The 17211-nt window shown below is 46.6% G+C and overlaps 3 protein-coding genes across 3 annotated transcripts in view; all 3 read right to left on the reverse strand.

Annotated features, from left to right (window-relative positions):
- The window catches only part of LOC117389153 (abl interactor 2-like), a 28468-nt gene extending 23410 nt beyond the window's left edge, over window positions 1–5058 (reverse strand). Inside the window, exon 1 of the mRNA XM_055230461.1 lies at window positions 4942–5058. Coding sequence (XP_055086436.1) covers window positions 4942–5058 — 117 coding nt within the window. The remainder of the gene's footprint in view (window positions 1–4941) is intronic.
- Window positions 1–17211, reverse strand: part of wdr75 (WD repeat domain 75) — a 137126-nt gene that overhangs the window by 87407 nt on the left and 32508 nt on the right. The window lies entirely within an intron of this gene.
- On the reverse strand, window positions 6766–14616 carry tmem237a (transmembrane protein 237a). The gene is made up of 10 exons (XM_033987347.2): window positions 14547–14616; window positions 13623–13745; window positions 12221–12317; window positions 11465–11619; window positions 9889–9997; window positions 9607–9798; window positions 8426–8499; window positions 7710–7797; window positions 7453–7574; window positions 6766–6827 (listed from the first exon to the last, which is right to left on the reverse strand). Exons 1-10 carry the CDS (start codon window positions 14614–14616, stop codon window positions 6766–6768), a joined length of 1092 nt encoding a protein of 363 aa, XP_033843238.1.

Genomic DNA, 17211 nt, shown 5'->3' on the forward strand with positions numbered 1-17211 from the left:
GAGGGGAGGGTCAGAGGAGCAGAGGAGAGGGTCAGAGGAGCAGAGGAGAGGGTCAGAGGGGAGGAGCAGAGGGGAGGGTCAGAGGAGCAGAGGAGACGGTCAGAGGGGAGGGTCAGAGGAGCACAGAGGGTCAGAGGGTCAGAGGGTCAGAGGAGCAGAGGGTCAGAGGGTCAGAGGAGCAGAGGGTCAGAGGAGCACTAACAGGATGATACTCTTAACTTGACGCTGGGATTAAAGTTTGTCGTGTTTCTTTGGTCTTATCTCTACAAACACAGGGGAGTCTTGTTTTACTTTATCTCTTCATAGACTCAGTCTGAAGGAGCTCACAGTAGAGCCGCTGCTCCTCCACATTAAGAGGAGCCGGAGGAAGTGTCTAGGGAGGTGGAAGTCTAGGCATCGCTGTTTAGACTGCGGCCCCGTGACCCCGCCTCAGACGAGTGGGAACAAAACGGAGGATGATTTCAAAACTAAAACTCGTCTGAAGATTCTCTGCAGATTCATTTCTCTGCAGCACAAATGAAAATATCTAAGTTTGAGAAGAAGTGCAGAGCCAAACCGCCCACTGCATCTCTCTGTCTCTTCCTCCCTCTCTCTGTCTCTCTTTTTCTCTCTCTCTCTCTGTCTCCCTCTCTCTGTCTCTCTCCCTCTCTCTCTCCCTGTCTGTCTCTCTCCTTCTGCTTTTCTCATTCTTTTTCTCCCCCTCCCATCTGTCTTTCTCCCCCTCTCTCCACACACACACTCTGTCTCTCTCTCCCTCTCTCTGTCTCTCTTTCCCTCCCTCTCTCCATCTCTCTTTCCCTCTCTCTGTCTCCTCTATCTCCGCCCCCTCTCTCCCTCTGTCAGTCTCTCTCCTTCTGCTTCTCTGCCCCTCTCTCCCTCCCATCTGTCTCTCTCCCCCTCTCTCCACACACACACACTCTCCACACACACACACTCTGTCTCTCTCTCCCTCCCTGTCTCTTTTTCCCTCCCTCTCTCTCTCCATCTCCCTCTCTCTCTTTCCCTCTCTCTCCCTGTTCTCTCTGTCTCTCTCTGTCTCTCTTTCCCTCTCCCTCTCTCTCTGTCTCCTCTATCTCCGCCCCCTCTCTCCCTCTGTCTGTCTCTCTCCTTCTGCTTCTCTGCCCCTCTCTCCCTCCCATCTGTCTCTCTCCCCCTCTCTCCACACACACTCTCTCCACACTCTCTCCATCGTTCCACTCCTCCGCAGCTCACAGTCGTGTCAAATCCAGATCTGTAAATATCTGTGAGTTTTACACCTGTGAAAATGTTTATAAAAGTCCAATCCTCCGTCCAGACGCCTCCGTAAGATCCTCTGCACCGCCCGGACAAAAACAAGTCTCCACCTGGATTTAACTCAACAAACAGGTCCTTTAGGTACGAGTCAGGTCTAGGATCGGCTGACACCTGAGTATACTGAATGACCGGGTTATTCCATCAGTGGATTTTTAGAGTGGGACCTGTTTTTAGGACAGTGGTCACAGTGATCTCTCCTCTCTCTCGTTTTCTTGTTCTGTTCTTTCTCTCTCTCCCTCTCAATCTTTCTGTCTCTCTTTCCCTCCCCATCTCTCTCCCACACACACTGTCTCTCTGTCTCTCTCCCTCCCTGTCTCTCTCTTTGTCTGTTTCCTCAGGTTTAGGTCTGTGTTCTCATGGTTCTGTCACTTCAAACACTGAACTCACAGATAAACTTTGTGTCTGTTTTTTGATCATCTGTAGTCCGCCACACGCTCTCTCCTCTCTCCTCTCCTCTCCTCCTCTCTCCTCTCCTCTCCTCCTCTCTCCTCTCCTCTCCTCCTCTCTCCTCTCTCCTCCTCTCCTCTCCTCTCTTACCTGGACATAGTTGTTCTCGCAGTAGTCCGCCACACGCTCTCTCCTCTCTCTTCTCCTCTCTCCTCTCTCCTCTTCTCTCTCCTCCTCTCTCCTCTCCTCTCTCCTCCTCTCCTCTCCTCTCTTACCTGGACATAGTTGTTCTCGCAGTAGTCCGCCACACGCTCTCTCCTCTCTCCTCTCCTCTCTCTCCTCCTCTCCTCTCTCCTCTCCTCCTCTCCTCTCTCCTCCCCTCTCCTCCTCCTCTCCTCCTCTCCTCTCCTCTCTTACCTGGACATAGTTGTTCTCGCAGTAGTCCGCCACACGCTCTCTCCTCTCCTCTCTCCTCCTCTCTCCTCTCCTCTCCTCTCCTCTCCTCCTCTCCTCTCTTACCTGGACATAGTTGTTCTCGCAGTAGTCCGCCACACGCTCTCTCCTCTCTCCTCTCCTCTCTCTCCTCCTCTCCTCTCTCCTCTCCTCCTCTCCTCTCTCCTCCCCTCTCCTCCTCCTCTCCTCCTCTCCTCTCTTACCTGGACATAGTTGTTCTCGCAGTAGTCCGCCACACGCTCTCTCTTCTCCTCTCTCCTCTCCTCTCTCCTCTCTCCTCCTCTCTCCTCTCCTCCTCTCTCCTCTCCTCCTCCTCTCCTCTCCTCTCTTACCTGGACATAGTTGTTCTCGCAGTAGTCCGCCACACGCTCTCTCCTCTCTCCTCTCCTCTCTCTCCTCCTCTCCTCTCTCCTCTCCTCCTCTCCTCCTCTCCTCCCCTCTCCTCCTCTCCTCCTCCTCTCCTCTCCTCTCTTACCTGGACATAGTTGTTCTCGCAGTAGTCCGCCACACGCTCTCTCCTCTCCTCTCTCTCCTCCTCTCCTCTCATCCTCTCCTCTCCTCCTCTCTCCTCTCCTCCTCCTCTCCTCTCCTCTCTTACCTGGACATAGTTGTTCTCGCAGTAGTCCGCCACACGCTCTCTCCTCTCTCCTCTCCTCTCTCTCCTCCTCTCCTCTCTCCTCTCCTCCTCTCCTCCTCTCCTCCCCTCTCCTCCTCTCCTCTCTCCTCTCTCCTCCCTTACCTGGACATAGTTGTTCTCGCAGTAGTCCGCCACACGCTCTCTCTTCTCCTCTCTCCTCTCTCCTCCTCTCTCCTCCTCTCTCCTCTTCTCTCTCCTCCTCTCTCCTCTCCTCTCTCCTCCTCTCCTCTCCTCTCTTACCTGGACATAGTTGTTCTCGCAGTAGTCCGCCACACGCTCTCTCCTCTCTCTTCTCCTCTCTCCTCTCTCCTCTTCTCTCTCCTCCTCTCTCCTCTCCTCTCTCCTCCTCTCCTCTCCTCTCTCCTCCTCTCCTCTCCTCTCTTACCTGGACATAGTTGTTCTCGCAGTAGTCCGCCACACGCTCTCTCTTCTCCTCTCTCCTCTCTCCTCCTCTCTCCTCTCCTCTCTCCTCTCCTCCTCTCCTCTCTTACCTGGACATAGTTGTTCTCGCAGTAGTCCGCCACACGCTCTCTCCTCTCTCTTCTCCTCTCTCCTCTCTCCTCTTCTCTCTCCTCCTCTCTCCTCTCCTCTCTCCTCCTCTCCTCTCCTCTCTTACCTGGACATAGTTGTTCTCGCAGTAGTCCGCCACACGCTCTCTCCTCTCTCCTCTTCTCCTCTCTCCTCTCTCCTCTTCTCTCTCCTCCTCTCTCCTCTCCTCTCTCCTCCTCTCCTCTCCTCTCTTACCTGGACATAGTTGTTCTCGCAGTAGTCCGCCACACGCTCTCTCCTCTCTCTTCTCCTCTCTCCTCTCTCCTCTTCTCTCTCCTCCTCTCTCCTCTCCTCTCTCCTCTCCTCCTCTCCTCTCTTACCTGGACATAGTTGTTCTCGCAGTAGTCCGCCACACGCTCTCTCCTCTCCTCTCTCCTCTCCTCTCTCCTCCGTGCACCTCTCTCCTCTCCTCTCTCCTCTCCTCTCTCCTCTCCTCCTCCTCTCCTCTCTCCTCTCCTCTCTCCTCCGTGCACCTCTCCTCTCTCCTCTCCTCTCTCCTCTCCTCTCTCCTCCGTGCACCTCTCCTCTCTCCTCCGTGCACCTCTCCTCTCTCCTCTCCTCCTCTCCTCTCTCCTCTCCTCTCTCCCCTCCTCTCCTCTCTCCTCTCCTCCTCCTCTCCTCTCCTCTCTCTCCTCCTCTCCTCTCTCCTCCTCTCTCCTCCTCTCCTCTCCTCTCTTACCTGGACATAGTTGTTCTCGCAGTAGCCCGCCACACGCTCTCTCCTCTCTCTTCTCCTCTCTCCTCTCCTCTCTCCCCTCCTCTCCTCTCTCCCCTCCTCTCCTCTCCTCTCTCCTCCTCTCCTCCTCCTCTCCTCTCCTCTCCTCTCTTACCTGGACATAGTTGTTCTCGCAGTAGTCCGCCACACGCTCTCTCCTCTCTCTTCTCCTCTCTCCTCTTCTCTCTCCTCCTCTCTCCTCTCCTCTCTCCTCCTCTCCTCTCCTCTCTTACCTGGACATAGTTGTTCTCGCAGTAGTCCGCCACACGCTCTCTCCTCTCTCTTCTCCTCTCTCCTCTCTCCTCTTCTCTCTCCTCCTCTCTCCTCTCTCCTCTCCTCCTCTCTCCTCTCCTCTCTCCTCCTCTCCTCTCCTCTCTTACCTGGACATAGTTGTTCTCGCAGTAGTCCGCCACACGCTCTCTCCTCTCCTCTCTCCTCTCCTCTCTCTCCTCCTCTCCTCTCTCCTCCTCTCTCCTCCTCTCCTCTCTCCTCCTCCTCTCCTCTCTTACCTGGACATAGTTGTTCTCGCAGTAGTCCGCCACACGCTCTCTCCTCTCCTCTCTCCTCCTCTCTCCTCCCCTCTCCTCCTCTCCTCTCCTCTCCTCTCTCCTCCTCTCTCCTCTCCTCCTCTCCTCTCTTACCTGGACATAGTTGTTCTCGCAGTAGTCCGCCACACGCTCTCTCCTCTCCTCTCTCCTCCTCTCTCCTCTCCTCCTCTCTCCTCTCCTCTCTCCTCCTCTCTCCTCTCCTCCTCTCCTCTCTTACCTGGACATAGTTGTTCTCGCAGTAGTCCGCCACACGCTCTCTCCTCTCTCCTCTCCTCTCTCTCCTCCTCTCCTCTCTCCTCTCCTCCTCTCCTCTCTCCTCCCCTCTCCTCCTCTCCTCCTCCTCTCCTCTCCTCTCTTACCTGGACATAGTTGTTCTCGCAGTAGTCCGCCACACGCTGCAGGTTGGTGAAACTGTCCAGTAGAGCCGTGCGTCCCGCCGGGATCTCCTCCTCTAGCAGCATTTGTAGCTCCGCCATCTTGACATGCCCGTACTCCCCGCGCGCTCCGGTGCGCTCCGGTGCGTGCTGTTTACTATGACGCGTCCCGTGGTCATTCCGGATGCGCCGCGTCATCACACGTGTTTACTACAAACTACAAGCCTCGATCTGTTGCGTCATCCAGCCCTGACCTGCCGCGTCATCATCTGCAGTGTGTTTTTGTTTTTTTTTGTTTTTTTTTTAAGGAGATGTGTCCAAATGTGTTCCGTCCGCGGTGCGCACAGGAGCGAATCTGACGCGGACAGAAGCGGTTGTAACAAAGAAAACTGCCCTTAAACGTGTACCATGAGACCTTTCTGGTGAAGGAGCTGCTATCTGCTTGTCTCCAGCTAAATGCTACTTTAGTTTTGCCTGAAATGTTTCACACTGTGGCATTAAAACATAATATAAGCCTATCCAGGGAGACAAGCAGCAGCTGCAACTTTGCTCTACTTTTTTTTGTTTAAGAGCAATAAAAACAGCTGCAGGGTTAAGTGAACAAACACAACATAGAGTGTAGGTTTAATGACATACTGTGGAACATTCCAAGTAAAGCAGTAGCATCTCTATGGAGACGAGCAGGTAGCAGAAGTTACATAGTGCAGCTGAACAAACTGTTTAAAGATGAAGTTTAAACTTGTCGCCTGGATAAATCGTTGTAGGAGGAAAGACGTTTGGACGAGCAGCCAAACGTCTTTCCTCCTACAAGACGTTTCTTCTTCATTTCTGGTCAGATTACTCCTGGACACTGCCTTATATTTGTCCAAAAAGAGGAGCTAACTACACTGAAACTGTAAACTTTTAGCCTTTAATGGCCCTCTTCACCCTTTAATGGCCCTCCTCTTGTTCTCTTGTGTTTCTTTTGTTGGATAGAACCATAGATCAGTGAGAGATGACGTCTCAGGCTCCATTTCTGTTTAAAGGATTGTCTTTCCAAACACAAATAGCTTCTTTAACTCGTCCTCTGTGACATCAGCCTGTGCGATCCCATTTTAACAAACATAAACATGCACACAAATTGGCGAAAATGATGTTATAAAGGGTGTATTTTTAGTTTTATGGAGTATTAACTGTTAACAAGCCACATATTTAGATCTCCATGTTTCCTTTTATTGTTTTAAAAATGCTATATTCGCCTAAAAACACTATTAATATGTTTTATTTATATGTCTATTCACTTTAGGCCTTCACTTTTTTGAGGAAAGTCACAAAAGTCACAGCTCTGACACATTATTACGACTACTGCACATCGAGTCAGGATTGTGAAGCTGTAGTGTGTTGTTTTGTGTCATGTTTTTGTATAGATATAGATCTTTAGATTACTCAAACATGCACGGACGACATCTAAAACGTCTTCATTCATGTTTTTGATGAGGGAACAGTGTTAGAACATGACAGAAAGATTAAAAAACATGATTCTGGACAATACTCCGTCTTTAAGAGCTGCCCGGTGAGAACATATTTTAGCCCTATTTCTTCCCATACTCTCAAAGGTGAACGAGGAGCGCTCTTTCAACTGTCCAACAGCGCTATCGTGTGGCCAGCAGCTGTAATTACATCATAAACAGCCCACAGCCTCAGTCAGCGTGTATTTATTTACAAAAACACATTCAGAAAACAGAGCGTGAGGAGTGAGCGTGAGGGGGAGGACGGACGCCTGATTTTGAGCACAGTTTCATTTTAAAACGTCTTTAAACAGTCTTATGTTTATGCTGGGATGTCCTCTGCCCCGCGCGGGTACCCCTCCACCTCCATCGTCAACAAAAAATCTGAAAAACAAAGAGATTAGTTCAGAAGTTTTGATTTAAATTGTGGGTTTTGTCGGTGGAGAAAACAAATTGCAAACGTACAGCACTTCAGAGTCACACTGAGATCCAACGTTTATGTAAATTTGTCTGAACACATTCTGTACTGGACAGGAGACACGGCACGGAGGAGACTGATGGACAATGGTCTACAGTCCAACAGCCAATCAGGACGCACGACACAATGGTCTACAGTCCAACAGCCAATCAGGACGCAGGACACAATGGTCTACAGTCCAACAGCCAATCAGGACGCACGACACAATGGTCTACAGTCCAACAGCCAATCAGGACGCACGACACAATGGTCTACAGTCCAACAGCCAATCAGGACGCAGAACAAAATTGCACAAAAAAAATCCACGAAACAGCGAGACCGTGAAAAGTGAAGGGCAGTATATTGAGGGACAACTGTATAAAAATGGACCAACTACACCACCTGAAATAGTCCAGCAAAATGGACTAAAACACCACAACTAAGTACACATTTCAATCCTGAAAATAAACGTATCTGCTTATAACTAGTCCTCTTTTCGCCTGTAGTATTTGCACGTTCTGTTTATATCTTTATCCGCCCACAGCGCTGTACCTTCGGTGTAGTCGATGTCCGGTTGGGTGGAGACCACAGCCCAGGCCAAACCCACCAACAGCGCCACCACCAGGTTCACCACGATCCACGGCCTCAGGATCTGCTGCTCGGACCCGGGAGGCCTGAGCGACATGAGGGTCACACATACTTTTATTTAACTTGTCTTTATTTATACACGGAGACACAAAATACAGAATATATATCAACCAAACAAAATAAAAAAAACATGACAAATCACATTTGTAGTGAGTTCGTACCACAGAGTCGTGTTGGCTGCAGGATACAGGTTGATCCGGTCACTCGTCATTTGCTGAGACAGGGACAGGATCAGAGCCACAAAGTACACTGCAAAAGAACAAAACACAGCGTCAAACTTTATTATTACGATACACAAGATTAAACACGCACTAACTAACTGTTCTGTCTCCATGGAGATGTTTGTCCTTTGCTTAGAATGCTCCACAGTGGAACATTAAACTTATTTCACTCCATGGAGACGAGGCGACGGCACCGGACCAAAGTACAGGGTCAGATGAAGTACTCAGTTTAGAAGTACTCAGTAAAAGTGCAGATATGGAAGTAAAAAGTTCATCAAGTAAAAGTATTATGAAAAAATCTTAAGTAAAAGTATTCAAGTACCTGTGTAAAAATGTACTGAGAGAGTAAATAGTAAGTGAAGATATTGATTAAAAAAAAAAAAAAAAAAAATTATACAGATTTTGTTCACAGTAACAATATGAATCTTTTTTTTTAATTTTTTTTTTATTTAATTTAATTTTTTATGAATTTTGGGTATTTGTTTTTGTTTGCTCAAAGCTGAAGCCTGAACTCTAAACATTTCATCAGGACACTTTATGGACACCCTGTATGTTTAATGCCATACTGTGGAACATTTCAGACAATGTATTAACATCCCCAGCTTCATAAATGCTGCCCCATATTCCCACATTTGAGTAAAGTGTTTGTGACTAACAGAAAGAGGCCAGAGCTGCAGGGTCCAGGGTCAGAAAACCCCTCAGAGCCATCGACGCTTTGGCCAGATTCACCCTGGAACAAAACAAATGAAAATGAACAGATCACAAATACACACGTACGACACAAACACACAAACATGACCCTGTCCTCAGATTGACCATGATGCACCTCCAGCCTCAGCTCATGGGACTTCTGCTCTTGGACATGTGACGTTTATTTGTGCTTATTTAAACTTTGGCACGTTTGTTTCACAACTTCAAATATTGCCCATGTTTGGAAAAATCCTATGAAAATCACAACAGGCTCAGCAGCAGCACAAGCTTCAGTTTGTGGAGTTGTTTTCATATTTATTATGCTTCATTAGCATTAGCATTAGCATTAGCATTAGCACTGAGACCATGGATCTCCATGATTGAGGCACAAACATTCACAGGAGCCTCCGGTGAATTATTCATTTTATTTGTGTAGTTTAACATGTTTTCAGTGACATCCACCTGCAGCTCCTGTCCACTGTGTGACCCCAGCCCCCGACCTCTGACCCCTGACCCTCCTGCAGCTCCTGTCACTGCCTGATCTTGAAATATTTATTCAATTTAGTGTAAATCAGAAAAAACCTCATGGAGATAAAACTGGACAGGAAGTAGTGACTTTAACAGCGTCTTTTTTCATGGGTCAGTTTTGTTTTTTACAATAGACCAGTGTTTCTCAAACTGTGGTGTGTGAGCTTCTTCAAGTGGGACTTTAGACCTGGTTTAGACCTGGTTTAGACCTGGTTTAGACCTGGTTTAGACCTGGTTTAGTCCTGGTTTAGACCTGGTTTAGATCTGATGTCTTTAAAAGCCAAATCTTTTCTTTGGTTGTATTTGTTTTGAAAAGTGTGAGATCCAGCACTATAGATAAATCCTCTCAGAACCATCTCTGCGCTCTATGGGTGCTCTTTATGGGTGCTCTTTATGGGTGCTCTTTATGGGTGCTCTGTATGTGAGGGAGTGACTACAGCCCTGTACTCCACCCAGAGCCTGAGGTCAGAGGTCAGAGGTCAGCTGGTCCAGCACTAGTCCCAGAGGATGTCATGGTGTCTTCTTGTTCTTTGCGTGTGTCTGGTGTTATCTGTATATTCATTTTCGTTTTGTTCTGTATAAATAAAGCTGAAGTGAACCGGGTTTTCTGTGGTGTTACCGGTCGAAGGCGGACACGGTGCTCACGGCCAGCAGCAGGTAGAGCAGAGACTGAGCGGGGTAGGCCAGAGCGTGGTACTGCTGCAGCAGGTTGGACAGAGTGGTCATCTGCTCCCCGGCCAGAACATACACCACGATAATGTTCCAGACAGAAAAACCGGCCAGGAACCCGTGAGAAAACAGACCTAGAACTCTGAGAGAGGGCGGGACATGAAAACACATTTTGTCACGTTGTATCACATGTCGTCTGTGAAAAAAGCCCCTCCCTGCACTGGGTTTGTACCTGAATCCACTGTGTACTCTCAGAGCTACGTCTCGGGTGCTCCAGTTGGCTCGTGGGTCTATGTACTCCTCCATCAGGTCTGAGTGTCTCTGCTCCAGCTGGAAACGCCCTGAACATCACACAGACGACAATGCTTAGACAAACGTGAACTGGGTGTGGGCTTCAGAAAGTCTTTGGAGCTAAAAAATAAATAAATAAAATAAAAATAATAATAAAAAATAAATAAACAAATTAATAATAATAATAATAATAATAATAATAATAATAAAAATAATAATAATAATAATAATAATAAAATAGACTTTATTTGTATAGCACTTCTTTAAACAGCTGTTCCAAAGTGTTGAGTAGTGTCAGTTTGTGCTTTAGTTCCTGGTGACTGAGTGAAAAAATGATCCACTTAAAAATAATCAGTGTCAACAAAAACATTCTTATTCTTATATTTAACCCAGAGTCCAGAATATGAGAAAATAAATCAAACTACGAATTCAATTTAGGACAAACTAAGATGAACTATAACTAAGGCAGCAAGACTAAGATGGAGGAGGAGGTGGAGGAGGAGGTGGGGGAGGAGGTGGAGACAGAGGAGGAGGTGGAGGAGGAGGAGGTGGGGGAGGAGGTGGAGGAGGAGGTGGAGGAGGAGGTGGAGGAGGAGGTGGAGGAGGAGGTGGAGGAAGTCAGTCCTCATCTTGTCCACTAGGAGGAGGAGATGGAGGAGGAGGTAGAGGAGGAGGTGGAGGAGGAGATGGAGGAGGAGATGGAGGAGGTGGAGGAGGAGATGGAGGAGGTGGTGGAGGAGGAGGTGGAGGAGGTGGAGGAGGTCAGTCCTCGTCTTGTCCACTAGGAGGAGGAGATGGAGGAGGAGGTAGAGGAGGAGGTGGAGGAGGAGATGGAGGAGGAGATGGAGGAGGTGGTGGAGGAGGAGATGGAGGAGGTGGTGGAGGAGGAGGTGGAGGAGGTGGAGGAGGTCAGTCCTCGTCTTGTCCACTAGATGGAGACAACTCAAAACTTGATCAGTGGAAAAATCAAACATTTCCTTTTTTTTTGGCTCCAACACAAACAACATGAAACTTTAAAATGACAGAAACACAAACAAACAAACAAACAAACAAACAAACAAACACAGGGAATATAAAAGATTTTAACCATTTAAGTCACTTAAAGTCCATGAGGACATTTACTTCAACTGTACTGAGGACCACACATGGACCTCAACACTGACCATGCGTGACTCCTCCCCCTGAGGACCACACATGGACAAATACATTTTCCATTCATTTTTCCATAGACTTTTCCAGAAATTCAAATATTAACAGAGGCTAATGCTACATGCTAAACCACCGCGGAAAGTCTGTGGGGAAAATGAATGAGATAAATAAAATATTATGTCCAATGGGATTTAATGGTCGTCAGGATTAGTTGGTGTTTCATTTCTTTCCCTTGTCGTGTTGTGTGTGTGTGTGTTGGGGGGTTTGTCTTTTTAAACGTGTTGTATAAATAATTTTCAATTGAACTGGAAATAAACGCAATATTAACCATAAACCGGGTCAAATGTACAAACTGACGCCGGACTCACGCTGCCTCTCCACAAAGACACGGCCGGAGCTCTGGCTGTGAGCCTGAGCGGACGAGAGGACGGAGGGCAGAGGCAGAGGGGACGAGCGAGTGTCCACAACGTCGTCCTCTTCTGGCAGGAGGTCAGTACTGCAGGTGTCTGTGGTACGGGCCTTCCTGGAAACAACACAGGAAATTTACATAAACGTTGGATCTCAGTGTGACTCTGAAGTGCTGTACGTTTGCAATTTGTTTTCTCCCCGAAAAAACCCACAATGTCGATGAAACGTTCTGCACCGACAAAGACGCCTACGAAGGTTTGAACTTTGAGAGAGTTTAAACGAGAGAGAAATGTGAGAAAATGTTAACGCCTGTGTGAGAAAAGTGTATAAAGTGTGTGGTGAGGGGTTTGACAGACAAAAACAGAGAGAATAATGTAAAAAATAAAGCTGAAGGAAGGTGCCACAGACGCTGAAGTTACAGTATGTGTGTCCCTTTTTCCTGGTTTTATTATTTTGCATCTGTCAAACTTAACGACAAATAAATCCCAAACAGGCTGAAGTTATTTTCAAGTTTCCGACAGAGATAAGCTGAATTCTAACTTCTTACAACGTGCAAACCTTCTAACAAAGTTTATGTTAAATAATAAAAAAAACACCTGTATTGGGTTTTTCAGCAAACACAAAGACACAAACAGAAGAGAAACGTTTTTTAGCGAGTGGATGAGTCTCGTGTCAGTTTTTAGTGTGTGAATGTCGTGGAAATAAACCGGCGTCACCTTTTGCGTTTGGTTTTCTTGGTCACGGGCACAGACAGCTCCTCCTCAGTCTGATCGTTCATCTCCCCATTCGGAACGTCAGGCTCCGTCTCCGCGTCTGAAAAAAACATTTATACACTTTACCATAATAAAACATGCACAAAGGTTGTCAAAGAATCGATACCCACAAACAAATCGATACAAAACACAAAGAAAAATAAACAGGACAAAACGGAAGCTTTCCTGAAAAGTTTTAGAATCATCTTGACCACCAGAAAACTGAAGAAACTACTATTATATTGTGTTGAAATTTACATTCTATTGTAAACTGAGTATTCATTATAGTGATAACACAACTCTATGATGGAGGAAGCGTCTGGGGAGTGGGAAGTACTAGTCAAATATCCTGAGCTTTGTGGAGTCTCCATCTGTGCTTCAGTGTGTTTAGAGTTTAGAAAACATACATTATTTTTGGTTTCATTCACACGTTTTGCTGCTTATTTGTCAGTTCAAGTTCAGAACAAAATAAACATTAAATTCTGTGTCTGGACTTTTAGAGTCAAGACATTTGGCTGCTCGTCCAAACGTGTTCAGTTCTGCTCAGATCCTGCTGGACACTGCGGGTGCTCCCTCTCATCAGTGTTGGATGAGGTAAAAAGTTATTCAAGTAAAAGTAAAAATAACACAAGAAAAAATCTAAAAGTAAAAGTATTTAAGCACCTGTTTAAGAAAGTACGTTAACAGTAAAATGTAAGTGTATTTCAAACCTGTGTTGTTAATTTGTTGTGTTGTTGAAGTGTTAAATGTAGTGAAGTTGATTCAAAATGAGACATATTTTGTTCAACAGTAACAATATGAATCAATATCTTCATTTTTCTTATGAAGTTCATGTATTTATTTTTGTTTTGCTCAAAGCTGAAGTTTGAACTCAAAATCTTTAGTCAAGATGTTTCCATGAACATGGTAAAAAATAACCCTTCAAATCATATGAAAAGTACTTTTCAGTCCAATGAAGTAAAAGTAAAAAGTATCACTTTAAAATGGACTGAAGTAAAGTACAGATACATAAAAAATCAAGTTAAGTACAGTACTTTACTACTTGCTCTTTGTTACTTTCCACCACAGGCTAATTCACGTGTTAGCATATTGTTAGCATACTGTTAGCATACTGTTAGCATACTGTTAGCATGTTTAGAGTCTGAGGATGGAGTTATAAACAGGACACACGTGAACAGTCCAGTCCTGTTCAAAGATGGATTGTCTTTTCTAACATAAATGACCTTTGAACTCCCCTCTCAAGGTCAACACACTCCATTCTCTACGTCTGCAGCATAAACTGGACACATGTTGTTTTTTAGCATGTTCATGTGTGTTTTTAGCATGTTCATGTGTGTTTTAGCCTGCTAGAGCATTAGCATTTTACCAATGGTGGGCATCTTCTTCTTCTTCTTTTTCTTGTGTGGCGCGGGGTCGCAGGGGTCAGGGGTCAAACGCTCGGTGCTCTCTGAGTTTTTTCTGTTCTTGGCTTCCTCCATCTCCACGGCAACTGATAAAAAAAACAAAACAATAAAGCATTAAAAAGAAACTTAAATGGAAAGATTACTCAATATTGTACTATTTAGACAATGAGATGGGTGTTTAAACCAGGTCTAAACCAGGACTAAACCAGGACTAAACCAGGACTAAACCAGGACTAAACAAGGACTACACCAGGATTAAACCAGGACAAAACCAGGACAAAACCAGGACTGAACCAGGACTGAACCAGGACTGAACCAGGACTAAACCAGGACTGAACCAGGACTGAACCAGGACTACACCAGGATTAAACCAGGACAAAACCAGGACAAAACCAGGACAAAACCAGGACAAAACCAGGTCTAAACCAGGACTAAACCAGGACTAAACCAGGACTAAACAAGGACTACACCAGGATTAAACCAGGACAAAACCAGGACAAAACCAGGACTGAACCAGGACTGAACCAGGACTAAACCAGGACTGAACCAGGACTGAACCAGGACTAAACCAGGACTGAACCAGGACTGAACCAGGACTACACCAGGATTAAACCAGGACAAAACCAGGACAAAACCAGGACAAAACCAGGACAAAACCAGGTCTAAACCAGGACTAAACCAGGACTAAACCAGGACTAAACAAGGACTACACCAGGATTAAACCAGGACAAAACCAGGACTGAACCAGGACTGAACCAGGACTAAACCAGGACTGAACCAGGACTGAACCAGGACTGAACCAGGACTGAACCAGGACTAAACCAGGACTGAACCAGGACTAAACCAGGACTGAACCAGGACTGAACCAGGACTGAACCAGGACTAACCTTCTGCTGGAGGATCATCTTGACTCTGTTCCTTCTTTGGTTTCTTCTTCTTGCCTTTTACTGTCGGCATGATGTTTCCTGTAGAATAAGTAGTTCATATCAAAATGATTTTGTTTTATTGTCAACATTTGTCCTGTGTTCTCCTCTGAGCGGTCTGGCTCCAGAGGGGTCTGGCTCTTTAGCGGTCTGGCTCCTGACCGGTCTGACTCCTGAGCGGTCTGGCTCCTGACCGGTCTGGCTCCTGACCGGTCTGGCTCCTGACCGGTCTGTTTGTATAATTGGTTTAAGTCTGATCTGTGGAGATGTTGGAGGAGCTGGACACTGTGCTGATGATCACCTGTCCCAGTCTGATGTGTGGGGTTTATCAAAAAGGTGAACTGTGGAACCTTTTGTATTGAAGGGCTCCACAGTATATCAGCACTTCTGTCACTGCGTAAATGGAATAACAGTTTGTTATTGACAGATCTGAGTATTTAACTCTTATTGGAACAGAAAACTTCCATCCTGCTGCTGTGAAGTCATGTGGTCGTTAAATATGTAAAACTGGGTCACAGAAATGTAAAGGTGACTCCAGGTGTTTTCTACCTGATGCTTTTCCTAGAATCACATGTTCCACAGTATGTCATTAATCTTATCACCGTGGAGAGAAGCTGCTGACAGCACTAGACCCCAAAAGTTATAGGTCAGATCTGTGGAGAGGCAAGCTCGCTCACAGAGAGATGAATGTTGTTTTTTTTGTTTGTTTTTGCAGTGAAAGCGAGGGTAAACAAATCAACATACATAACAGATTTTTGCATTAACTCCACACCAGGACGAACACGGGTCTAAACCAAACAAACTGAGAACTCAACCAGGACTAAAGTCACACTAGATCAGAGCTAAACCAACCAGGTCTAAAGAGGACCGAACCAGGCCTCAGTCAGACCAAAACCAGCTCCAGACCTGGACTAAACTGAGTCTAAACCAGGTCAAACTATGAATAACAGTGTGAAAATGAATACAAAATGAAATGAAACGTTAAGTTCAGTGTTTCATGGCGTACCTAGTCTAGTTCTAGTTTATTTTAATGACTGTAACACAAAGTCCATCAGACTTACCTGGGTGCTATTGTTTACTATGTGGACAAGGAACGGCGAAAATATTTCACAATGTTTTGGTAATATTTCCAAATGCTCCAAAAAGATAGTGAATATAAAACATAACGAGCGGCGACAACGAGCCACAGTGAAGGAGACGAGAGGAGGCTTAGGGCTTACACACAGCAGGACGCTTGAGCCGGGAATCAGATCATCTGATTGGCTGCTGAGGTCACATGACACAATGCTTTATACTGACCATATGGTAAAGATGTCCACTATGAGACAATGAGATCTGACCCCTCCTCTGCTCCATCTGGCCCTCTACTCTGACCCTCTGCTCCTCTGACCCTCTCCTCTGCATCTTCTGACCCCCTCCTCTGCTCTTCTGACCCTCTGCTCTTCTGACCCTCTGCTCTTCTGACCCACTCTCTGCTCCATCTGGCCATCTACTCTGACCCTCTGCTCCCCTGCATCTTCTGACCCCTTCCTCTGCTCTTTTGACCCTCTGCTCTTCTGACCCTCTCCTCTGACTCTCTGCTCTTCTGACCCTCTCTCTGCTCATCTGACCCTCTCTGCTCTTCTGACCCTCTCTCTGCTCTTCTGACCCTCTCTCTGCTCTTCTGTCCCTTTGCTCTTCTGACCCTCTCCTCTGCTCTTCTGACCCTCTCCTCTTCTGACCATCTGCTTTTCTGACCCTCTGTAGTGCTCTTCTGACCCTCTCCTCTGCTCTTCTGACCCTCTCCTCTGCTCTTCTGACCCTCTCCTCTGCTCTTCTGACCCTCTCCTCTTCTGACCATCTGCTTTTCTGACCCTCTGTAGTGCTCTTCTGACCCTCTCCTCTGCTCTTCTGACCCTCTCCTCTGCTCTTCTGACCCTCTCCTCTGCTCTTCTGATCCTCTGCTCTTCTGACCCTCTCCTCTTCTGACCCTCTGTAGTGCTCTTCTCACCCTCTCCTCTGCCCTTCTGACCCTCTGCCCTTCTGACCCTCTCTTCTTCTGACCCTCCCTCTGCTCTTCTGACCCTCTCCTCTGCTCTTCTGACCCTCTGTAGTGCTCTTCTGACCCTCTATTCTTCTGACGCTCTGCTTTTCTGACCCTCTGCTCTTCTAACCCTCTCCCCTTCTGACCCTCTGCTTTTCTGACCCTCTGTAGTGCTCTTCTGACCCTCTCCTCTGCTCTTCTGACCCTCTACTCTTCTGACCCTTTCTGACCCCTTGCTGTGTTTAAACTCATGATCTCCTTCAGAGGATTAACCTGCAGACAGAGAAAGTTGAGCAGATGGACAGTTTGACTTAAGCTTTAATCTGATGCACCGTCTTTATTTACAAAACACACGCGCAATCTTTATTTACAAAACACACGCGCAATCTTTATTTACAAAACACACGCGCATTCTTTATTTACAAAACACACGCGCATTCTTTATTTACAAAACACACGCGCAATCTTTATTTACAAAACACACGCGCAATCTTTATTTACAAAACACACGCGCATTCTTTATTTACAAAACACACGCGCAATCTTTATTTACAAAACACACGCGCAATCTTTATTTACAAAACACACGCGCATTCTTTATTTACA

The sequence above is a fragment of the Periophthalmus magnuspinnatus genome, chromosome 21 (assembly GCF_009829125.3).
Source record: "Periophthalmus magnuspinnatus isolate fPerMag1 chromosome 21, fPerMag1.2.pri, whole genome shotgun sequence".
NCBI lineage: Eukaryota > Metazoa > Chordata > Actinopteri > Gobiiformes > Gobiidae > Periophthalmus > Periophthalmus magnuspinnatus.